This window comes from Acanthaster planci, linkage group LG01, assembly GCF_054643075.1.
Source record: "Acanthaster planci isolate LZ-2023a linkage group LG01, COTS_SCS, whole genome shotgun sequence".
In the NCBI taxonomy this organism is placed as follows: domain Eukaryota; kingdom Metazoa; phylum Echinodermata; class Asteroidea; order Valvatida; family Acanthasteridae; genus Acanthaster; species Acanthaster planci.
Genome location: NC_141777.1, coordinates 29,804,682 through 29,829,149, shown reverse-complemented (window position 1 = coordinate 29,829,149; position 24,468 = coordinate 29,804,682). Strand labels below are relative to the sequence as shown.

General features: G+C 42.4%; 2 protein-coding genes and 1 long non-coding RNA gene across 6 annotated transcripts; 1 reads left to right on the top strand and 2 right to left on the bottom strand.

Annotated features, from left to right (window-relative positions):
• Positions 1 to 463: 463 nt before the first annotated feature.
• On the bottom strand, positions 464 to 4,036 carry LOC110983218 (uncharacterized). 2 transcript variants are annotated; one of them, XR_015427687.1, is made up of 2 exons: positions 3,823 to 4,036; positions 464 to 2,961 (listed from the first exon to the last, which is right to left on the bottom strand). It is a non-coding gene; the product is annotated as an uncharacterized LOC110983218 (long non-coding RNA). The 2 variants fall into 2 exon arrangements; XR_002598680.2 differs by having other exon boundaries at positions 464 to 2,941.
• A 2,954-nt stretch (positions 4,037 to 6,990) lies between these two features.
• LOC147800651 (hydroxyacyl-thioester dehydratase type 2, mitochondrial-like) lies at positions 6,991 to 14,652 on the top strand. 2 transcript variants are annotated; one of them, XM_087141811.1, is made up of 4 exons: positions 6,991 to 7,913; positions 10,483 to 10,565; positions 11,015 to 11,115; positions 11,929 to 14,652. In XM_087141811.1, exons 1-4 carry the CDS (start codon positions 7,675 to 7,677, stop codon positions 11,998 to 12,000), a joined length of 495 nt encoding a protein of 164 aa, XP_086997937.1. In that variant the 5' UTR covers positions 6,991 to 7,674; the 3' UTR covers positions 12,001 to 14,652. The 2 variants fall into 2 exon arrangements, with proteins under 2 accessions (XP_086997937.1, XP_086997945.1); XM_087141819.1 differs by lacking the exon at positions 10,483 to 10,565 and having other exon boundaries at positions 7,778 to 7,913.
• A 94-nt stretch (positions 14,653 to 14,746) lies between these two features.
• LOC110983201 (uncharacterized) lies at positions 14,747 to 24,400 on the bottom strand. 2 transcript variants are annotated; one of them, XM_022242258.2, is made up of 5 exons: positions 23,150 to 24,400; positions 18,827 to 19,763; positions 17,375 to 17,521; positions 16,899 to 17,006; positions 14,747 to 16,553 (listed from the first exon to the last, which is right to left on the bottom strand). In XM_022242258.2, the coding sequence occupies exons 1-5, from the start codon at positions 23,309 to 23,311 to the stop codon at positions 16,042 to 16,044; spliced, it is 1,866 nt and encodes a 621-aa protein (XP_022097950.2). In that variant the 5' UTR covers positions 23,312 to 24,400; the 3' UTR covers positions 14,747 to 16,041. The 2 variants fall into 2 exon arrangements, with proteins under 2 accessions (XP_022097950.2, XP_086997930.1); XM_087141804.1 differs by lacking the exon at positions 23,150 to 24,400 and adding an exon at positions 19,948 to 20,159.
• Between the last annotated feature and the right edge of the window lie 68 nt (positions 24,401 to 24,468).

The window sequence follows — 24,468 nt, the reverse complement described above, 5'->3', positions numbered from 1 at the left end:
TGTACTTCAGCTTAGTTGTGTTTGAATGCATGGTTCTCAAATTACATCTCATGATTGAAAATTCATGATAATGGCTTTAATAAACACACTGCACCCACAAGCGCCAGCGACCTGTTTTGCATGGACGTAAACGACCACGAGAGGGCGCTACATTTTTTAGGCAGACGACGGGCGCGAGAGGACTACGTGTTGCCGTACAAACAGCGGGAGAGTGCCTGACCCAAAAAGAGGGAACTTCAGAGAACATTTGAACATAACAGTTTGCCTGCAGAAAGTCAACATTATCCCATTATTTAAAAGAGAAGTCTATTGAACGATTGTGTCAGTGATGCTTGTATAAAGTTACCATGGAAATTCTAGAAGTGGCAGAAATTAACATGGGTGTTTATTTCCCCCCTATTTCTTTAATTCGATTCTGCTTCCAAATCTTAGAAGAAAACTATTTTTTAAACACAATATACACTTAGAGGAGAAATGAAATAGGCTTTTTATTACTGTAAAAAATGTAGAAAGGTTTTCTTGCAATGTTACAAAGCATGTTCACCTCCTTGAATCAGTAAAAGGCAAAAACTTCAACATTTTGTTCTTATGCTAACAAAAAATTTCATATTCATGGCACAAAGCACGATGTCATCCAAGGCAAAAGTAAGTAGTATCTCCATGGCTCTGTTTACAAAATGTACATCACACTCTCATTCATTTTCTTGAAGTAAGTGCTACTTTTTACTTGTTTATTGTGTTAAGGAGTTTCTTTGGTCAATAGAAATGGCCAATATTTCGTCAAAGCTTTCTTAGTATGTACATTTCAGGACGAACTTCTTATGCACTTATAACAAGGAGTCCCTTGCGTGACAAAAAGCAAAACAGTGCCATTTAAAAAGTATTGATAAAAGGATTTTCGACGAATGGAAAAAATAATTCTTGTCACTTCCGATGAAAAGAACTATTTAAATCTTGTTTGTATTTCTGAAACAAAGTCGTGTAAAAAAAAACAGTTTGAGCTAAATTTATTTCCACTGCATATTTCCTGTAATTACACCCCTCTGTACCCTACTGGATTGATAAGCCATAGTGGAATGCTCCTAGTTCAAAACTTAAACTTATTTAATCAGTTACATTTCATTGAGGAGCTAATTAAATATCTGATGATGGAACAAAATCAGCCATTCCATTTGAAAATCTTGTTTTTAGGGTAGCACACTCAAAACGCAAGGACCAACACCTTGAATGTGCCGTACTTCAAACCTACACATTATTTCAGTGAGAAGTTTGAAAGCTTACTGGTCTCTTCGTTTGAATTGCGAATAAAATTTCAGATGTTAACGCCCCAGATTCAGCTGCAAACCTTCCCCCCAAACCTTCAGCACTGGAATGATCAACTGCCTTAATAAATCCCCATCATCAAGTGCAGGGTAGGTCAGGCAACATCAACCAACAGGGAGGTATTCTAAACAATTTCTGGAACATGTCCGTATCACAAAACAATGCAAATATAAGCAATGCATGGGACTTAGTTTGGTGAAATTGTTAAATGTGTCTTAATGCAGCCCTTTATATAAAATGGAAGATGGCTTACAATAAAGGCAAAAATAGCAGTCCTTCTTTTAACTGATGAAGAAATTTCCGAATCTGTAAGTAATGTTTAACGAAGCAAATGAAGTGTTGTCCAACAATTTGTAAGACACCCAGGAACATCTCCTGAACCATAAACCGATTGGGAATGTAACAACTTCTGCACAAGGAGAATATTCAGATGTTAGACAAAACAAATAATGAATGTTTTACATTTGTAAAACTGAAAGAATAATTTCATCTGATGGAAGACTGAATGTTCCATTCCACTCAATTTTGCCCTGTGGAATAGAACATTCACCTCATGACATCACTGTTACCATTTGACTAATAAATACCTATAGTATATATTTTTCAAAAATGTATAAGTGTTTACCTCCAAAGAATTAATGGAAAGAAAATACCAAATCATACTTGTAAACACTCCATACTACATACATATTGGAAACCTTTGGTTAACGCAACTAGAATAAGGTATCAAGTGCAGCTTACATATATAACACGTCAGCAAAAAAACATGGCAAGAATAAGTGACAGTTATGTAACAGGTGCATTAACACTCAACTATTTATAATAATTATATTGCAAAATGGAAAATAAGAAGCCAAAGACGTATACAGGATATATAAGACAACACTGGAGTACCTTTTGATTGTAATTTTGTTGCATCTTGTTGCATCCATTGCAAGAAGATCTCTTAATGGAAGAGGTCTGTGATTGGACAGGGAATCCTGATGAGGAAAGGACATTTTGTACTGTTCCATTCACTGCAGTCTGGATTCTGTAAACCTACCCATGTCATGTTGGCACTCACCACACAGTTCATCATGTACTGGGAAGCAATATTTCAGCAAGGGGGGTGTCTGGGTATCTTGTTTTTTGGACCCCATGTTCTGTTACCTGAGCACATTAAAGCACAGAACCTCATCAACTTGGATGACCTGTTTTTCACTCGAAGGCAAATATGGCTATCTTGTTTTATTCAAGTGCTGGCAAAAACCTGCTCGGAAGGCATGACCACGGTGGATTGAATGTATTGTTTAATCCTTAAGAGCAGCCACTGACCGGTAAAAACAGAGCTGGCAGTCAGCAGTAAACACCCAGTGAAGGTGGGTGTAATTCAAGCATGTAGCCACTGCAAACTCCTTGAGCTTCACGATGACCACTTGAGCATCTCATAACTCGTTTGTCCCTCTCCCTGCAGATTTCCGTGGGGATCCGTGCCCCGTGTTGCCACCGCCTCCCAGCCTTATCCTGGGGAAAATTGGGTGGGCTCGAATCCTCATTCTCTCTCCACCGCCTGATTCGCTCGTGCTCTTGGTGCCCCTGGGTCTGGTGTCTGTGGATTCGCAACACCCCATGGTGACTTCTGTTGGAAATTGAGAGAAGCTGAAGTTAGGAAAAAAACAGAATGATGCTTCTGGTTAGATCACACTAAGTGAAATTGGATACCTCATACCATTTTGTGTTTTCATTTCCATCTCCCTTCAAGGATAGGATTACGGACAGTTAGGTTTCATGGTCTCAATCAATATCCCTCACCATTTTGTGGTCTGAAAATTCTTTTAACTTTTAAACACAGTTGGATAATCCTGTTCAAACTGTTTCATAGTTTTCAGCATTTTCATTTGTTATTTTGTTTTGTTTTTTGGGGAGGGGGACCTGTTGATACATGTACACGAAAGAAAAAGGCACATTTTATGTTATCATGCATTGTTTATGAACACTTCCTGAACAGTAAGGGGAAAGATTTTACTTTAATACCTCAACCACAATCACAGTGGAACAGCAAAATCTTCGAAAATAACCATTCTTTTGTGTTCAGCATTATATAAATGCTTGGCACAACCTTCGGTTTTAAGACTTTCATTGGGAAATCTTCGTGCAATTTAGGAGAAGAAAGTTCTGTTTTTTTTATGTTAGATGTTCTTTGCACTGTATGGTGACTCAAAGTGTTCAAGGGTAAACCTACTGTCTGCCTAAGGTCAAAAATGCCTCCTATATTAAAAACCCGTGCAGGGTTATTATCTACTCGTTCAGCTAAAACCTAACGTTACTTCTAAACACAAGGAAGTATAGAAAGGCCTACACACGAACATGGCGGCTGACGAACTTCTGGCCAGCAGGGCATAGACTGGAGGAAGGGACACAGGCCTAACGTTACACTATCGACAAAATAGAGTGCTAAAATACATGTAATGAATGGTGTAGAGGACCCGACGTTGCCGTGGACCGACATTTTATACTTACACAATGAATACTGTCCTTGATTTCTTACGATATAAAAACAAGGAAGATTCAACCATGAATATTATCCATAAATTAAGCGAGTAGACAACGGTTCACGGTCGGTAGATAAGCATGGTAAGTGATGATCCTGCGCTGACTGAGTACGTAAGATATTTTAATTAAGAGGGCCTCTGTTTTGATTTGCACGCGATGGCACGATATTGTTTTCGTAAATAGCGCCCTCTTACAGTTGGGTGATTTTGCTCAAAGATTGTGTTACGTAGTGCCACTGATCTGTTTTCCTTCCTCCATCCATGTCGGAACTACTACTGCTTTGATTTTGCCGTCGTGGCGGTTTTTGTTTTTTTTTGGGGGGGGGCGGCACTGGGAAGTCAGTTTCGTCTGTTAATAAACTAAACACAATACCTTCTGCACTCATGTGTAATGATCTGTATGGACACCAGAGATCACCCATTATTAAATTCATGTATAACTAAACTGTGATGCTACAATTCAACAATGCTACCAAGGGGCTCAAAATAAACTTTCATCAGAGGAAATGTGCCTCAGAAAACGCTCTGAGCAGAAATTGGCACAGGAGTGTATGTTTGGCTTCAGTTCGATAAGGAATATTCGAGATTTTTTTTCTGTCTGTCTTCTTCTTTTTGAGAAAGGCTTTTTGGGCATTCTGGAAGAAACTAATCTATATTTATCATTTGAAATATAGATTGGTCTCAGAGAAAAAAGTTTTAACAAAATAGCTTGGTTCGGTGTTTCATTATCTTCCGTCGCTCCCAGCAGAATTTCTGAAAATGATACACCTCGGTGTAATCTGAGCTCATTTTCAGTAGTAACTAGTGTTTTGGAAGGAAACGTAAAGACGTATCATTTGCTATTGTAATCCTGTCCAAAACTTGTTTTGCCTATCCTCGATCAGCTATACGACTGGTAACTAGATAGTTGTGTTGACGTGATCAGTGACGTACGGAAGCCGGATAGTGCCAGGGTGAATATTTTTTGCGTAAGGGGTGTAATACTTTTTTGACAAATTATGTGGCGGCCTCCACATAATTTTGCGAATATTTTTTTATGTATAGGGGGTGAATATTTTTTGCACATGGGGTGTATACATTTCTTGCGCACAAGGGGTCAATATTTTTTGTGCATGGGGGTTGTACATTTCACACATCAATTAAAGGTTCTTAATTTAACTTACCTTAATATCTGGTAATTCTGGTTGGAGTCAGTCCGCACGCGTCGCGACAGTGTAGCCTGGGCAAGCGCTTTGAACGTATGGAGACTACCGCTCTGGGCCCACGTGTAAAAAATATATTGACCCCCTATCTGCAAAAACATTTCACCCCCTTTGTGCAAAAAATATTGACCTTCTATGCGCAAGAAACGTATACACCCCCTACAGAAAAAGTATTGACCCCCTATGCGCAAGAAATGTATACACCCATACGGAAAAAAGTATTCACCCCTGGCACTATCCGGCTTCCGTAGTGACGTAACCTAGGGCCTTAGGCCACATAATGCGGCAGAATAATATGGAAGGGCTGCGTAAGAAGCAGAATTAGAGTCAAAAAGAGAAAAAAAAACTTTTTTTAATGTAATGGTTTTTAAAAAACAGACCGTACTTTGAATTTTTGAATTCATTTTCCAAAACCGAATAAAATCTTTCGGTACCTAATATATCTCTTTTGGATGAAATTTTACAGACCTAACATGTTTTTAAGATACGAATAAAATTTTTTGGACCTAATATGTTTTTAAGATTCGAGAAATTTTTTTCAGACCTAACGTGTTTTGGAGATTCGAATGAAATTTTTTATACTTAACATGTTTTCGAAATCCGAATGAAATTTAACAGACCTATTACGTTTTACAGATTCGAATGCATTTTCCCCGACAATAAACAGCCGAAGGTTTCACACCTGCATTTCATCCAAATTCAGAAAGCATCCTAATTTCGAAAGCATCCGACTTGAAAAAGCATCCGAATTTCGAAAGCATCCGACTTTAAAAAGCACCCGAATATTGAAAATGCATCCGAATCGACAAGCATCCGATCTTTTTGACGGTTTTTGGCCCGATGGTGTACCCGAAGTTCCGAATCTTTTTCGACGATTCGGCTGTGTTCGGTACGCGCATGCGCAGTCAAACTATATAATTATTCCCGCTCCCGGTCCCGGCGCGGTCAGTGCCAAAGATCGTATAGCGCCGCGTACGCGTAGCGGCGCAAGATGGGGCCGGGGAACTTCACCATGAATCGAATACACGTAAAACGTTGTTATCACATGGGCGCCATTCTGGTTGGACTACGACTGCGCAGTGCATGTTAATGCGCAGGCGCAGGCGCGCGACAGGCACGCACACGCATGAACGTTCACACTCGAATGGCACCTATGGTGATAACACCTTTATGGCCGAATTACCCATCTTGCGCCGCTACGCGGCGCTATATAATCTTTGGTCAGCGATATAAGCCCCAAATTTTAAGTCAAGCGACTAGTACATACGACGTCCCTGTCAATGTATGTATGTTGTCGCTTGACTTAATTCGAGCTTTTGGTAACTGAATACCTTCTTCAGGGCAAGCAGATTCAGTTGTCAATAATGCAGCAGAATAATGGTTCTGGCAATTCTTCTTACAGTAGACCTCTGTCCGCTCGCAATGCAAGTGACAGTCGAATGCGGAGGTTCAACCGCAGTGTCGGCATTTGCACATTTGCCTACTACATTCCAAACCCTTATACTCATTCACGGTCAATGGCAACATTGCTAAAGCCTGCCTTGGGACTGCAACTAATGTGACTCAAAGAAACTGAAAACACACAATTCAGTCAAGGTCATTCCAAGTTCATGTCACTGTGATCAATGTACAGTAAATCTAAATGGACATATGTTTTGTGTAATTTCCTTCACCTGATTGTGTTCGTACATAGTGTATGCGTACACTTGCACCACCGGTGCCTGCTGCAAACGCAGCGCAGAAAAGTTGGCCGCGTCCACGGAATACGGGCGATTCGAAATGGTGCGTCTCGAAGAGTTTGCAACGCGTTGGCTAATCAGAATGCGCGAAATCGCAAAGCGCATTTGGAAAGGTCGACGGATTTCGCACGTTGTGATTGGCCAACGCGTTGCAAACTCTTGGAGGCGCACTATGGGAATCGCCCGTATTACTTGGCTATGGCTTGAAATTACACACGACTGTATGGGAACTGGCCGCAGCCACTATCATAGACTCGTGCCCTAGCCAAGTCGATCGAAGGCAGGAGGCACAGCACTGATCTCTAGCTTACACGTGTAAGTCAAACTTACACGAGAGCGTTCGTTTAGCCAGCACGTGATGTTCGTGCCTGCCCTGGTGTCAGCCACCACTACCCCAGCTGGCGAGCGGGTCTCTGGAGGCTGCCCGAGTGTAATGACGTCACGGATGGACTGTTTGAGCATGGACGTACATAATGGAATGAGGCGGGGACTTGACCCTTTTCCCAGAATGCCTTGGAAAACACACTGCAGCGTTCGATAAGCCTCATTTTGAGGCTTCCCTTGAGTGTAACACTAGTGTGTTTAGGGAAGCTAATCGAACGCACCCAGTATAGTAGAGATCTGAGAGGTACAGTGGCGGTCGAAGGGCTGTTTATATACAAAGGGCGCCCTCCAAAGTCGTACCTTTGTAATCAATCAGAATTTTCACCGTGCATCTGGTGACTTAAGCATTTTGTTTACTTCAGCACTTACACCAACTACATGCTATTAAATGAGACTAATTGATAAATACAGACATGTGAGATCGAGAGCCTCCGCGAACATAATGCAGTGAAGGTCATCTTTCCAGGGTTTGAATGCCACTAATGCTCTTCAGATATGCTGATTGCGCCAGGAAACCTCATAAGGTTGATTCTGAGATCAGTCTGTTCAAGGACCCAGTCGTCTCTTTGGTTTAAGGAGGGAGATTCCGCCACGTTAACGCAGACATTTTCCTCGTCTGACGTGACAAAGTTTGCCGAATTAACTGGCGATTTGAACCCCGTGCATACAAACCTGGAATTTGCCCAAAATACCCGATTTGGGAGGTGTATTGTACATGGAATTCTCGTAAATGGGTAAGTAGAACCATGAAAGAAGAGAAATTAGTTAAGCTGCACCGATCACCTTAATAATGATAAACCTTTTCAACGTTCGCAATGCATTGTGGGTTTGGATGACAAGTGTACCTACAAAACGTTAATCTGTTTCTATTTTATTTCATGCTCCAATTCAAGCCACCCCTTCTGACAAAGTGTTGCATTATTGATTTGGGATGAAGATATTCACAAACTTTGAAGTTTAAAGCTTGGCAGAGAAGGAAAATTCAGAGAATTCCTTCCAACAACACCACTTTTTGTCACGCACCGTGCTTTTACTAATTCATGAATATTAATGTTCCAGTATTGTCTAATCAAAATTACGACTTGCAGCTCATTCATCTCGCTTTGACCAGTCACGTTCATTTTCAGGCCGTAGAGTGACTGGTGCCCTTAAAAAAGACAATTAAGGGTGATTTGTTCTTACAAATATTTGAAAACATATTTGAAAATGTGTCTTGTATAATCTGATAATACGCATGCATCTGCGAGTTGATGAGCAGATACATAGAAATAATTTGTAGAAAGCTGTAATTTGATTTTTGACTGGTTCACTTCCCCCATAGGGTTGTGCATAAAATGCATTGCTTGTTTGTCATCCACACCCATAATGCGCTGCGAATGTCGAAAAGGTTTATTATACACCGTCAAAAGCAAATAAGACACACAGATTACTCCATCTACCGTAGTTAGGGGTATGGAATACTGCATCAGCATTTGGGATACCCCTGTTGTGCTCAGTTCATTTTGGACCTATACCTTCAAGATTACAAAACCAAACTGAAAGCAGTGCAGTGGAGAGCAGCTAGATTTGTGTGCAGAGACATGTGCCATAATGTAGTTTTTTACTTGCACACGTCTTTTTATGCGTGCAGTAATTCTAAGCCTTGTCTGCACCTGCTTGTCTTGCCTGAACCGATGTGGGAGTATACTCCTGTGGAGGTTTCTGCACAGTACAGGAAGATGATGATGACAGAAAAGTATATACCAAGCAAGATATGGGACGGAGGGGTACCCCCCCTTACCTGTCCAATCCCAATACACACTGTAGGCTATTGTTACCTAACACATCCCCCTTAGAAGTCTGTAAAGAACTCCTGAGATTCCGATCAAACAATGACCAACACAAAGGCGGGGGTGTTCTCTCCGTCCCATGTCTTGCTTCAAATGGGAAAGTAATGTCTCCTCAATGTGATGATGAAGTTGGGATGGAAACTATGAGAGGAGCGCCGAGCCATTTTTTGAAATTGATTCACCACCAAGTAGCAATTGGCACAGATCATTATGGGGCCAATTCAGAAGTGCAAGGAGTAAAAACACGAAAATCAATATAGTTTACACACCCACCAGCACAGAAAAATTGCTTAATATTTTCATACCAAGAACCCTGGTGGAGTAGAACCACTTGCTTAGCCTACAAACGTAAAGGAGGCTGAAACTGTCTACAGATTTAAGACCAAACTCGGGGACTTTCAAATGCCATCACTAATCAAAGGGGCTCATCATTAGCCTCTGCTTGCCACCACAGGCTTCTAACTTACTGTTGCCTTTAAGTTTAGTGACCACCAGGGACCTGTCAGCCATGCACTGCACTGATACCAGGCAGTAATGCAGAAGTCCTAAGGCTGCAGTGAACTAATTCAAGTGAAAATTTGTGCCAAGCTCATTGGTATAAAACGTGTCCCCCACAAGAAGAATGGAGAGATTGTGCAAATATGGGCCAGGATCAACTGCCTAGGCTTAGGGGCTTCCGTCCAAGGGCAAAGTTGATAAGATTACGGATGGAAAATGTCCTCAGTGTCCGAGAAAGTGTGAGGAAAGCCATTTAAAAAGTGGCTGTGAGCCAGCTTGGAAGCTATTACTATCAAGGCCAAAGACAGTAATTTAATGTAAATTTTTTTTGGGGGGGGGATGTTAAGAAACTTCAGTCCTGTCTGCTTGTATGGTATTGAGCCCTGAACTTTGTCGATTTTGCACTGTTGTGAATGTGGCTTGAATTAGTTCACTGCACCCCTAAGCATCAACCTAGTGACTGTCAATAGCGCCCCCATTCTTTGCATGATAGCAGACATGTACTGTACATGCATCAGTTATGTGAGGAGAAGTAGTACAGGCTTAGACTGGAGGTCATGTGTTGGTCATGTGATGGTTTTAAGGGGTCTTGACTACAACACTGATGAAAGTAATCCGAGTTTAGACTATACATGTAACTGTATCTCGTCTTGATGGAGCAAATGGTTTTTTAAAAATGCATGTTTATGTGATTTTCATACCTTACTTTCCTTTAAGTGCCCATAGCACCTGTGCCTGTCAAATTTAAGAGTCAATGGGGCATTTTTATGCGTCCGTTGGGACGATTTCAACCATTGTAATAAACGGCTGGTCCACTTGTAACTCTGTAGTTGGGTTTGTCCAACTGGAGCTAGGATGAATCTTTAGACAGTTCACTCCAAAAATGATACTTGGCTGTATTACAGAAACAGTGATAATTATAGTCTTTGATGGTGCAACAGATTTACCCCTCTTACTCCCAAATAAACACACCTAGATTAATCTCTGCACTACTGGGTACGAAGCTGCCAGGTCCAGGATCCATAGTGTTGTCTCAGATGTGTGAATTTCCAGCACCTTGTAAGTTTTGCCAATTAAGTGATGCATCTTTACCATTCCATTGCAGACAAGTTTTAAAACGTGAAACCAAATTGATATTGCAGTGAATGAGATATTGTTGGTTCTCTCATTTGCAAGTCAAAATAATTCATTGCTGTATTTCCCTGAGGACCGATTAATTATTACCAATGATGTTTGCATTAGCCCCTTGACCACCGTTTGCTTACACAGCCTTTAAAATGTAGCAGTCCATTATTTGGCAGCCCACATTCAAACAAAAATGCTACCCCCCTTTGTTTCTTCAGTATTACCCCTCGGTATAATAATTTGTTCCCCACCTCACACCCTTGGTTTTGAGGCTTATTTAAAAGTATCAGGAATCAAACAGTGGTTCGGGATTCGTATTGCTGTGTATTATTTTTATAACGTACGGTATCACTGCATGGTACTCCACCCCTGTTGCGTTGCAGTGTTCATTGATGAGGCAGTCACTGCTGAGATAACCGTTGTTGACATTGATCGTCGTCTGGTAACCTGCTCGGCAGCATGCATTGCTAGTGAGAGGAAAGAGGTAAGGAAATGTTCAGATTGAGGCGGAAAGGGGACAGAGGGCTAGTATGAGCAAGGAAGATAGTTTAACGCCGCCCCAATAGTTTATAAATGTCACAAATGACTGTTTACTCCCCTTAAAGAACGACTGGATCTGGAGCCCTGACCTTAAAAACTAAGCCGAAATCAGTGCTGGATACAAAGTCGTAGTGTCACATAGTGAACACATCTCCCCCCCCCCAAGTAATATGATTGTCTGGTTGTGTTTCTCCAGAAACCAGCATGCAGACTAATGGATGGTCGGTTCTATTCTTGATTGCATGATTGAGAGTGACGGTACATGTACGCGCGTGGCTAGCTGCGCACTGGCGTCTAATACATTTCGCACTCCGGTCATCAGAACGACAGTGGGACGCCAAGTAATTCACACGCAGCCGTTGGCCAACTTTTTCTTGAAAGTGCTAGATAAAGCACGCAATAGGCATTAAAAGAGAGAGTTTCATATTCGATTTGACACTGAAAAGATGCTTCAAAATTCAGTAGTCAATTTTAAACAAAATAGGGACGGTCCAAACCAACTTTGCATTTGAAATGTGTATCAGTAGGTTTAGTGACAGAAAAATAAGGGGATTCTATCGTCAAAAATGTGCTTGTACATTTATAAGGTCCGGCATAGTTTCTTGATGTGGCATAACTTAGTTTAATAAAAGTCATATTTCTCTACCTAGAACCCCCTGATTATCATGTTCAATGCTATCCGGTGATTTAGGTTGTTTTAATTCATTATTTTTCCTTGAGGAAATATCTTAGATATCTCCCGTCCGTTTCCCCTTAGGTGGTGTTGAGTGGGTCAGTGAAACTCCTTGTGCCTAGACGTAAACCTGTATTTACGCCAGAGCAAAGATGACACCAGGTACCGATTAACAATTTAGGCAACCGAAGTTCAAACTTGCTTTGAAAATGAAGCTTTATGTTAGTGTAAGCACATTTTCACCAGATTGAAAGGAAAAGGTAACTGCTCAGTTTTCCAGTTATTAAGAAGGGTGATTTTCCAAAGAAAACAGTAACTGTTTTTGTTTTTGGACAGCAGAGATGTCCAATGATTTTGACAGGGCCTGAACACGTGCTGGTTGGAAAATTATTCTTTACGTTTGTGACAAACATCAATTCGGTGCCGAAACTTCTAACAACAAAAATCAAAGCTATGGGAGGCAAGCCCCAGAACCGAAGTCTAGAAGTTTCCATTCATGGTGAACAGATGGCACTAATGTTGAAACCTCTCCGATCGTTCAGGATCAAAGAGCACGTTTAACCTGTGAGGTGTGAGCGGACGATTGAACAATATCGCCTATTGTCATGTCCGGCGAAAATTATTTCATTTCCGAATGGGAGCTTGGGAAATCACTTTTCCCCCATGTTTTGGGGACAGAACAAGTAATGAACTCTGCAGATGACTGAAGTGTGTAACTTGTAATGGTGGGGCTAGTTGGTGTAATTTCGTACCGAATATCACAGTGGGTTCATTCCGTTCCTGCAAGGAGACGCAGTCAAGTCTTGACCTCACTGCACTTGTGTTCATTTTCCCTCTTTATTCGTCAGCGTGGAATTTTGGTTGTGGTGTTTGTAGAAGTTCTTAGCTTTGTTATACATCGATTTATTTTTTTCATGTAGAAAATGTTAAAGGTTTCTCTGATAAGAGTTACTGGCATTGATTTCTCTTCAATCTGTGTTGTTTTAGTTTCGGTCTTTCTCCGCACGCGACGATTTTACTGATTCCGATTTTACTGATTGTAGAGAGCTTCTGGTGAACATTTCCATGTGTTTTGCTTTGCTTATATTATTGCAACATCTGAAAAGACTAACGAAGAAATGGGCAAAAGTCCCCATGCTCTGTGAAGTGGCAAACCACCACTTGGCCACCTCCTCAGACGCACTGAAAACTACTAAATGAATGTTAAATATTGGATTTTGTCAATTCTTGAGTTAACATGACTTGATTGAAAACTTAAAGTACCTTTTAGCCTTTAAAATACAAGTTACTTCCTAGTTCATACATAGTTTATTTGTGGAAGAAATAATTCTCTTCAACTTAGGGACGTCGAGAGGTTCACAGATTTTCCAAACCCATTACTGATTAAAGAGAAGCTTGAATCCACACAAAAACCTATTGAATCATCTTGTTCAAATTTCCCTTGGTTTTCCGCATTCGGATTTTATGCACGATCCACCCAACGAAGTGGTTAATTTCACCCCATGGTCCCAATTCGTAGAGAAAATGCCCGCTTGATGGCGTGCAGCGACACCAGAATATTTGTTTGGGGGCTGAATAATTGTGACCCTGGTTTACCAGTACTCCATTCCAGGGGCTATTGATCTAATTCCATAAAATACCACTGTCCTTCCGAAAAACACCACAGATTTGTGTGTGGTTTAGCCGAAGGCCTAGTACAGATTCCAGGTTTGTTTTTGTTACGGTTTCGTGAATCTCAGTTTCGTGTTTTATTAGGAAATTGGATCGCCACGAAAAATTATTCATCATAACCGAAGCAATTTAATCACCATTTGCAAAACCTACCTCCCTTAATGTTTTACAAGTAGTTTGTATCGGTCGAACCGAGAGAATTTGTGAGTTGTATGTGTGTGAGTGCGTCGTTATGGTAATCGCATTATTTTCTGATCGACCTTTTTTGTAAATTTACACGTAAATGTCGCTATGCCAACAGTGTGTTTCTGAAGTGATACCCTTCTCCTGTAAAATCCAAGGGCGATGCAAATGTGAAATTCGCTTGAGTTGAAATGTGTTGAATTTTTTTTGGCGAATTTGCAGCGTCATATCACCACGTCATAGGCCACGTTTATATTTGCTTTTGCGTCCAGCATAAATTGCCCATTAGAGAACCGTACAAACAAGTATACAGCACAGTGTGCGAATCCATGGAAAGAGCTCATGTATCCTTCTTAAATGTATAATTTTTTATTGATCACTTTATTCTGTGATTACAACACATTTCAAAATGTTTTACTTTATGAGATTTTTTATACACCGCGGAAAAGTCCGAATACAAACCCTACTGCCTAGATCAAAGGAAGTGTATCACATCACTTAATGAGTAAGAAAGTGGAGCCTAGTAACGTGAGAAGGAATTCCTTGATTCAGGCATATAGAACTGGGAATGCTCAAAATGATCCTTAAAATTAGACCCGAATATTTCTGTCTCCGTATTTGCAGTAAAGCATTTTTTTTTCATAAGACCGAGTTGAGTGTGTTTTGTCGGTTTATACGCCCACTTCATGGGAAGGCTCGGGTGGGAAACAACGGGCATCACGGTCGCCGTACGGGATAAGATGATTCCAATACATGCCGTCTCATTTTGTCTTATATTCAGTGACCTTGATGCCATATTAATCCTTCGTGATCAGGATTGGTTAAAAAACCAGATGATATCAAATATATCTGGTTACGTAGGGGAGACTTGCTGCTGGTCTCCCACCTCTGTGGGTCTCGCCCCTTTCCATCATTGCGTCATCATGCCATTCAGTCATTTCTAACATTTTACGGGGGAAGAAAAGAAAGAAGTCTTTAACTTTTGTTTTAAAAACTCAGCTCCTGAAATGGCTACGCATCTACCCAATTTTTTTCAGGATCTTGAATCAACCCGCCCCATTTTACCCTCATCAGACTGATAACGCGTACAGCAATGAGGTCAGTAGGCTACCTTTATACACACTGCAAACGGGTCATGGTAACACGTAGACATTATGGCATATATAACAGTTATAAAACAAGAGTATACATTTATAAATACTGACTGTTTAAAACACAACAGGAAACTTTTCGAAAACGAAAGTAAATATTCACAACAGCATCGCTGTGGCTCTAGGTATAAGGTCACGAACTATAGAGAAAAATCCTTGGTATTACATTGTGCATCTGTTACATTTCCCTGAAGGGTGAGGTCCAGGACCCGCACGTGTAAATAATTGTATTCACACAGTTCTTCCCTAATGACGTTTTCGCCTTCTTCACTTATTTTTTCTTGACCCCTCCCCCCCAAAAAAATTAAGAAAAGGGTTTCTTCATTAAAGGGAAGAATACATTTTCATGAGAATTTAAGTACTGTGGAACATGCTCTGTTCTTGCATATGCGCTTAGTAATTTACTTCAGCGATGTCTGTCGACTGTCTATATTGAACGTGTTTCGAGGAGTATGTGGCAAACGCGACACCAAACCAGATAAATGCTACATCTACTCAGTACAGCAGTGCATGACGATTTCGTGAAAACCTCCCGGGAGAGTCACGACCCAAGCATTTCTGTGAAAGACCCGCAGACTATGATACAATATGTTTTACAGCCAGCTTAGGGTGCCATTTCCATCTGTTAATGCCTAATAAATATAAAGTATACTTCCAAGATTTCCCTGAGATATTTATACAATACATAGTTATAGCACTGTACACGGCACATCGCCTATTACTCCAAGGACCGGAAGACCTGTTGTCGAAACTTGCACACCAGCGCTGCCGCCGAGTGCACGCCCGGTTGTTCTGATTACAGAATCATTCCTGGGTGAGGTACGTGGTTCCGGTCTTGCAATACGAGTTCGATCTATGTAACTGTTATTGCAGCTTAGTCCTACGATGATACGGTCAAAGTGTCACTGCCCTCCAAGACCAGCGGGACTGTGCGGTCGTCGCACCGGCACCCTGCCCTGTGGTCGTCCGACAGACGGTTCCTATACAGGGATTTAAGGACAACCGTAGCCCCCACTGGCGATTTTCGACGGCATTTGTTTTTTGCCGTGCATCTAAGTTTCGATGAATGATGTGCAACTGCGGTATGTTGCCCGGAAGGTATCGTCAATAATCGGACATGTCTGAGAGGCACGGGTCGGTCGTCGGATGTGAACGGTGTTAGAGGACTTTCACCCTTGCTCGTGACGCCTTCTCAGAAATTCTTGGCCTCTTGAAACAGGCGGTAGAAATCGGCTTCGTCGGGAATCTCTTGACATTCCCGCATGTTATTCGGGTGCCGCACTTTGTTATACTTGGTCCAGTCTCCCTTGCAGATAATCCACGGCATGATGTCGATTTTGTAGTGGAGCTCAGGCGAAATCTCGGCGCTGATGAGCTGTGGGGTGCCAGCCCCGGGGCCCCGCGTGATCAGCCGCAGGTTCTCGTCGTAGCAACACTGCTGGGCGGCCAGGCTCGTGCTGTGCGGCGACAGCAGGGATATGATGCAGTACGAGGCCGTGGGTTTGTACACGTCCAGACGGGACTCCTGGCCACTCGTGTCCATCCAGCGGAACATTCGCCGCTTTTGCCGGTCCCAAATGGCGTTATTCCGCTCGAGGTTGGTGGGGTAGAAACAGGGGCAGGCGGGCAGATCTTGAAGACGAGACAAGTATGCGAGTAGTGTCTCGCTGCGGCATCCCATCCACTCCTCGCAGCTGTCCGTATCTGGTGATGAAACAATCAGCAATTAATGTAAACCCTTTTTTCATTTAAAAGGGGATATCCAAAACTAAATACCCGTCACATTCAACTCACAACAATTAATGAAATCATGAACAAAATGAACATAGTATTTAGCCAAAAAAAAAATCTGTTTTCTTTGTTTTTGAACATCAATTCATATTGCGTCTGTTGTTGTCTTGTTAAGTGGGTGCATAGTTGCCAGTCTAAAGTCAAAAATTCTTTTAAAAACAATCAGAAGCAAATAAATCGGTAAATGACGACCAGTTTGGTTAACGTTTGGGTCTGAATAGACAGATTAACCATCAAAACGTCAGCCCGGGCTCTCACCAAAGTTATCCGGATCTAAGACTGTCTGCAAATACTCCGTATTGACAGAGGGGAGTTGAGGCGTCTCAGCGTTTAGGGTATCTGAGGGAGGGTCATTTTTTTCTTTACCTGCAAAGAGAAAACAAGTATTACTCCTTCTATGAAAAAAGAAGACATAATCGACGTGTTTCACTTACACTGATTAAAGAAATAATCTGTCACCCTTTTCCACCAATTTGATGGCTCAAGAGCAATGAAAGGGGTCTAATCATTTCGAAGATGATAATGAATTGAAGGTGATGAAGTCACCATTCTGTTATCATTTGAGCACTTAAAAAGTAGTCAACTCTTTTCAACGGGGACTCTGCACTTTGTGAAATTCACCCTGTGCACCCAGTTTATGGCAATGGGTTGAAGTGAATTTGAGATCCTTGTGTGTAGCGTTTATTGGGGTAGAATGAATTACATGCAGTACGTATACTGCACAGTAGGCCTACGTGGGCATGCTTGATGGTTACAGTCCCTCGATTCCGTTGCCATACACGAGAAGCCACAGGATCGCGACCGCTCCGATCTGCCGCCCCCACACGATGCCGAGCAGGAAGACCACTCAGTCCACGTCCCTTTCTTCTCCTCGGGGTCATCTGTCAGTTGGAATTAATTTTAAAGTGAATGAGGAACGTGTGGGACATATCATCACGTAGCAAGGTTTGGATTTGTACTTCGCAAGTAGACTCGCTACAGGCCTTGTGTCATGTGAGAACAAGCAATTACATGTACATGTAAGTCTCAGACTTCCACGCAAGGAAGGTGACACGGTTGCAACGACTTTTCCTTGTTTTCTGAAAGCTTCGCCTGTTGCAGTTTTGAAAATAGCCTTTACATGAGACACCCGAACTAAAACGTGAAATTCCACATTCATTGAGGCTTAATGGAAATACCGGTCATGGTATAAAATAAGAAAACAACCATATTTTGTGGTCCCAAATCGTTTCCCCGTCGCCCAACAAACAACTAGGTCAACTTTTCTCCTATATTTAATTTGTCGTTCACACAGCTGATTGCTGTCAAAGAGTTCAGATGATTATCCTTGATCCTTTCCGGCCATAAATGTGCGATTCATAAATGACCTCTTGACTTACTGGCCATCACTTCAGCGTTGACCGCGCCGCTTGCCACCCGAATCGAAGTTCGGTGGTTATCGTGCCGCGAGAATCCGTCCCCGGCCCAACCCTACCTTGCCCCGACCTTGGTTGTCGTCATCATCATTATTCCCTTGCTATTCTCCGTCCAGACAGCTGATTGTCGTCAAATTTTGAAATGGTGGGTGATCCGTCAGCGCATTCCATAACGCCCGCTTATCGCGTGAAGAGTTAATGGAGTCTTGATTTCTTTGCTGATGGTTGTAGTGGGAGGCCTATTAGGCATATTGGCCCTCGCCATGGGGAGAAGTCGTGGTGTACATGTACTTTTTCTCCTCCACAACCCATAAAAGTCCTGCAACCCGTGCACACTTTTGGACGATATTTTTGTAAGTTTCTGCCTGACACAGTTGTTATGCGGAAAAAAATCTGAGAGACGCTCGCTTGATTGTAGTGGACAATTACATGCATAGTATCCCAACATTTCCAATTTATTTAAACTGGGACTTAATTAGGACCAACTTTGTCATTTTGGCTAGTCCCACTTTACTATGAAAGAGGGGGGCTCCAAAAGGTCAGATTTATATTGCCTTGTTTTTATGCAAACGTCACTCAAGCCGTTTATCCATATTCCAAAATGAATCGCATGCCCAGTGCTCTCGATCTGACCTCAGTTTTGCATAAGGCGTGTATCAAGTTACGTGATGTGATCTTTCCAATCAAAGACAAGAAGCTTAAATGCGAAATTAATCGGTTCTTTCGACAGTAAAATATTTGAAAGCTTGTGTCTGGGCTTCATTGCCTTACCTGGTTCGAAATGTTGGGCGTCCGGGTCGGGCAAACGACGCAAAGTGACAAACTCAAAGGCGTAAGAACTATCTTCCTCATCATCACTGGGGACACTCAAGTACGATTCCTCCTCAGATTGGTCAGAATCCTCTGACAACTTTGTGGAAGGTGGGACCAAGTCGTTCTCTCGGTCCATATTCAGTCCGGGTCGGAGGGATTCTTTTTCATCGTGTCCCTGCGAATCTATCGCCGCCGGCGTGTCCACGGCATCTTCGCGTAGATCCATGGATATGACGACATCGTCTTGTTTAACTTCCTCTCCGTTCACGACCTCGATGGTGATTTCTATGTCCGGGTTGGGCGTGCCGAGATTCACCGGTCCCATCTGTGGGTTTGCCCCCGTCACGAGCTCCGCTAGGCGGTCCAGTGAGTGCGACCTGCCGTCTGCTGTGAACGAGGAGGTATCTTTCTTGCTTCTGTCGACAGAGAGTCCTCTAGAATCCTCATCCTCGTCGTCATCATCTTCGGCGTCTCCGAAGTAATCGTAGGTGTAATAGTCGTCCATATCAATCATTTCAGAGGTTGGCAGCGAGGGAGGCAGAACCTGCTCAGCATTCCAAAGCTGCTCCCATGTTTTTAAGCTATCCCCCTCGTTTCCGGCCAGAGGATCAGGTTCTTTTGTTTTCTGAACCGACGTGGAACTAGTGGAGCTCTTCTGTTTGTTTGAGATGTCATGTCTCCTGTTCGGCGTCACTTCCTCGTTGTGAGTTTTCCGTAGTCCTTCGTCCGCGTGGATGTCTTGCCGTGCCCCGGTTTTATTGAGTTTGTGGATACCCGTTCTTTTCTCTTGGTCTTCTGTCGAGACCAAATCTGTGGCCGGACCCGATGTTTTCTCGGTACCCGTAGCAGAATTTTCTGTTGATGGTACGACTCTACCTGATGAAATATCAAGCCCCTGCAAAACAGCGTAAAAACAGTTGTGTTTAGTTCCCAAGGATCGTGACAATAAAGATTGCTACTTGATCTGGGCTGCACGGCGACCGAGTGTCGAATAAACCTCAAAAATTCAAATTAGAAAAAAATTATAGGTTGACAGCACACAAAAAGACCAAGAATCTTTCTTTTCATTGGGACGTTACCTGACTAACAAGGCCTCCAATCACTTGCATTTGAAACTTCGAATATAATAAGTGTCGGCGAAGTAGTGTCATACATATCTACAAAGTTGTGTGTTTTGCTGATAAGAGTTTCGGTTTGTACTGGGTGACACATTCTAACTGCTTTTATCAAAAATATTTCCGGGGAACAGGCAAAAACATATCGGAGGGGAGCCTTCCTCCAGTCAAGTAGACAGAATTTCAGAGTTCACTGAACTGCAACAGAAGTCGCCCCATTTTTCTGGACTTTCCGTGCACCCGGAAATTTAGAAGATACATAATGTGATTGACAGCTCTAACTTTGGCGAGCGAGCGCACAGTTAAGTCCCTTACTGCAGCGCATTGTTGGCGATTGGTTCAATTTTGGAAGCAGGTGGAATAATTATTGTGCTTCGTCACTAGGGTACAATAATTCGGAGTAAGACCTTTTTGGTACCCAATTATGTCCGGACCAGCCCCTTTCCATAATAGTAACGTATTAAGTCCACACTACAATGCTTGATTGACACCAACGCAAAATTGGCTGTGGCGTCAGTAAAAAAAGAGAAAAATTTTGGCAACTGTGATCGAGCGTTTGCTCCATTCTCAGCTCTACTTTCAGATGGCATTGATATTTTGTCCGCTCGGAAGTGAGACTGAGAATTACCTGACAAAGACTACGACTTTTAGAAACTGCATCCGAATCTGTTCTTCGACGAAACAAAAGGGTAGCAAACTACGGTACCCTGAAAGAGCCAGCTAAGACTACGCAACAAAATTGACGCCAGCCAACAAGGAGGTTATGAGTAGTGCATAAAAATGAGCACACGCTGAAAGACGAGATCGTCGAACCAGTGGGATGGGGTTCACATGCCATTTCCCCTTTTCAAAATTATTGATGAATTTTCTTCGACCGACTCCAACACCAGGCCAATGTGGATGCCCGCTGTACACACAGAATATAATGTATACCAGCCCCCCTTTCCTGCAGAAATGTCCCGCCCCAGGTGAGGTGAATGTACAGGATATTTAAATATTCTCAGTGGTGGACAGATTCACGGGTGTAACAGCATGCTGAAATTAAAACCATCGGATAAATGCTTCGAATCGAAGCTAACCGTCTTCCTTGACCGATCTGATGTCTATTAAAAACACACCTGTGAATTGAATCAAACATTTTACACGTAATATGCAGAGATGAGGCTTGGTAACCGTCACAGTGGAATCCCCAATATCATTTATCCACTCAGCCGTTCCATTCAACTTTATTCTTTCGCTACATATGGTTAAAGCGAAGCAACAAATTAGGCCTAACTGCTTGTGACTCAAGGTTGAAACGTGATTATTTAGAATCAGAGGGTACAATAAACAGGAGCGATTTCGCAGTAAAATTCTCTGATAAAAGAAGCGATATCGCCTTAGTTGTGTGTCTGAGGGCTTCGACGGAGATTAATAAGCCGAACGGTAGTTTAAAAATACGCCATTACACCATGTAAATACACCATCCTTACACCGAAGGATATCTGTATCGGCATCTACAAAGAAGGGCGATAAGCAGTTGTCTACGACTGTTTACTGCAAAACAAACAGTCGTGATTTCATAGGCAAGCGAAAATGACAGAGCACTATGTATTTGCTTCACAAGGACAATTTAATGTTGTTATTCTGAACTTCAAATCGTCCTTCTGTTGGGAAATAAAATTGACACACGTGGCTGCAGCCCGCAGAGAGCCGGTTCTGCTGACGGCTCAAAATCATGCAGCACCTGGCGCGCGACCATTTAAATTCTCCGCTGTTTCAAAGGAATTAAACAATGCCGTTTGACGGTGCGATCAAAGCAGGCGAGCCTTTGATGTCCGTATCGATTGAACTCTTGATATCTAACGAGGTTCGGGTATATGAGACTGTAAACATTAGACCGGGCTGTTCTCGAGAGAGATGAGGGGTTTAGCACCATGAAGGTTACTCTACTAACAGCCTGCAAATCGCGGCCTGGGCCCAGAACTCCCAGACCGACTGGTATTTTATGAGGCTAACCGAATACCCAAGACTGTCGGTACGGTCTTTGACCCTCTGTGTTCGGTTTGCAAAGGTTTGTACCATCTGTTAAAAGAAGACACAAAAACACCACTCCGCAAGAAGTTTGAAAATGTCAATAAAGAAAATACTTCAGTCACAAATAATGCATCTTTCTACTCGTTTTTGTCCTCCTTGTGCTTTCAAAGTCGAGCATTTGTTATTTCTTATTGACTGCTCCACTCTGATTGACAGTCTTCCGACCAATAAAACTCAAGCAAAGATTCCCTTCCCATATCAATGATACGCTTTTTAATAATTGTTTATCAGACGTGCTGCCACTGCCGAAGTGTCTGGTGGGAAAGTCTACAATTCATTTTAGCGTTAATCCATTATTTAGTTCTGTTCCGGAAAATCCTTTTTGAAATAAGTTTTACTCATCTGTGAACATTTGACATTCATTTTTAGACGAGGAGAGTTTATGAAAATATCCCCAAGGACGTCGCTACATTGATGACAACAGTCTGTGCCAGTGAAAGTCGGAAGTGCCGCTTTCAAGTAAAAGCCAGGGTCACGTCAGTCAGAATGTACGGAGACCATTTCGAGTATTAAACGAAAAAGAAGGATGACGCCCACAAAAATAATAAACTTGGTACAACACACTAGTCCAGAATTTGCCAACAAGTAGAAAGCTGAACTTATTTACATCCACAACACAGCAATTTTCGCAGCAAGGGAGGACATCACACAGTGACGTAATTGCCGCCCCAAAATAGCTACACGTTTGGACTGAATTTTGCGATTGAAGATCGTACACTATCATTGGACATGTAGGGAATTGCCAGCGTAAATCTGAAACGATTTGGTCATGGTCCTTTACAATAAAAGTCAAATTCTAGGAATTCTCCCAAAAAAATTTATGTTTTGATGTTCCCAAATAAACAGAAAATAAGCAATTGTGTGGCGCAATTGTTTCACGGTTGTCAAGACACGTTAACCACCATTGTCGACAGTTGAAATTGGTAAAATATGATCAAATGTTGCAAAATGTTAGTCTGAAACCAATGGGAATAAAGGTGGGACTGAAAAATAAAGTTAAAAGGGTACAAAAAATGACATAATTAACGTTTCTGAGGAAAGGAAAGACAGTGTAAGTACAAACATTTCTCAACTATTGAAACGCAAATACCTTGGCAAAGGAGATGTACATGAACACAGAAACTAGGCAGAAGATAACCCGTAGTTGCGGACTCCTCAGTCGCATTAAAACGTAGTCCCCGGAAGACATGCTGATGATGTAGGTGCAGGGAGATTGGTGGAGAAAACTAAGCAAAGACGTCAACTTGCCCATTACAACACCAGAATGAATTCGAGCTGACAGTGCACGCACGTCCGGGTCTTATGATGGGGGAGGGACCTCGATAATGTGCAAGTTCAAAGCACGTTGGCAATCTCTTGTCCTGCGGGCAACGGAGCGAGCAAGGCGCGGGTAACTTCCACTTTGTCCACGGTGCTGCCTCAGTAAATGCGGATTCCACCGTTTCAAAGGAGCTCGCACGTTGTTTGTCTAACTTGTCGCTGGTGTATTCACAACAACCGCCGATGTTGATGTTCCCGGGGAAGGATTTGATAAATGAACTTGGCAGAGTGAGAAAATGTATCACAGCCGGCACGTTGCAGCGATCGCTATTGCAACTGACCGGGCCAGTACAATTCAGAGGACTAAGCCCGGAACCTCAAGTGGCTGATGGTGTGGGGTAGTGGTGGCGACACACATTGTACGTCGTATCGTCAAAGTTTAACGGTGCATCAAATCTCGCGGGAAAACAACCGAGTCCGATGTTTCGCAGGTACGGGCCAGCGCCAGACGCAAAGAAGTGATCTCTTCACTTAACTTATCGTGATCTGTAAATATTTACGTGTCTTCTCAATGGTTATCTCTCGGTTGTTTCCACCGAAGTAATTCCTGTACGATTATCTTTTGAATTACTGCAAAAGTTGACAGCGCCCCTTCGATGCGACTGTTGTCAGACTGGCATGTTATCATGCGCAGCGACTTTTATGATCGTCCATAAAGTCGCCGCAAAGCTTCAATTTACGGCGAGTTACTCCGAGAGCGTTGCTCTGTCGGTAATGGCTGCCGGTGAAGCGCTGAGAAAATCCGGTGAACGTGACGCCACACCAGTATAGTTATACCGTGGTTCTGGCGGTTTTTGTCAAATACTGGGCTCATTAAAATATTGCCAAGCACATAGGCTTGTTTGTGAGCATGGAGTCGGTGTCATTCCGTGTTGCAGATAGCCACACACGGACCTTGCTCTTGTGCAATTTTTAAAAAGTTAACACGTCAGTAACAGAAAACCTTCAGCGACATCAGTCTCTGACATTAAAACAGGTTTTTGCAGACCATAGAGGCCTATCATTTCGAACGTTTATCGTGATTTTTCTCCATGATCTGGAATTTGCAGGAGTTTTAAGCGCATGTGTAGATATTTAGAGTTTGTTCGT

Excerpts from the sequence above, each read along its gene's own strand:
- LOC147800651 (XM_087141811.1), top strand. The coding sequence starts at position 7,675 with ATGCTGATTGCGCCAGGAAACCTCATAAGGTTGATTCTGAGATCAGTC. Across the intron at positions 10,566-11,014 it reads GTGTGAATTTCCAGCACCTT|TGTTCATTGATGAGGCAGTC; the intron begins GTAAGTTTTGCC and ends GTTGCGTTGCAG. Across the intron at positions 11,116-11,928 it reads TTGCTAGTGAGAGGAAAGAG|GTGGTGTTGAGTGGGTCAGT; the intron begins GTAAGGAAATGT and ends GTTTCCCCTTAG.
- LOC110983201 (XM_022242258.2), bottom strand. The coding sequence starts at position 23,311 with ATGGGCAAGTTGACGTCTTTGCTTAGTTTTCTCCACCAATCTCCCTGC. Across the intron at positions 19,764-23,149 it reads TGTACATCTCCTTTGCCAAG|GGGCTTGATATTTCATCAGG; the intron begins GTATTTGCGTTT and ends GCTGTTTTGCAG. Across the intron at positions 17,007-17,374 it reads TAACCATCAAGCATGCCCAC|GTAAAGAAAAAAATGACCCT; the intron begins GTAGGCCTACTG and ends TTCTCTTTGCAG.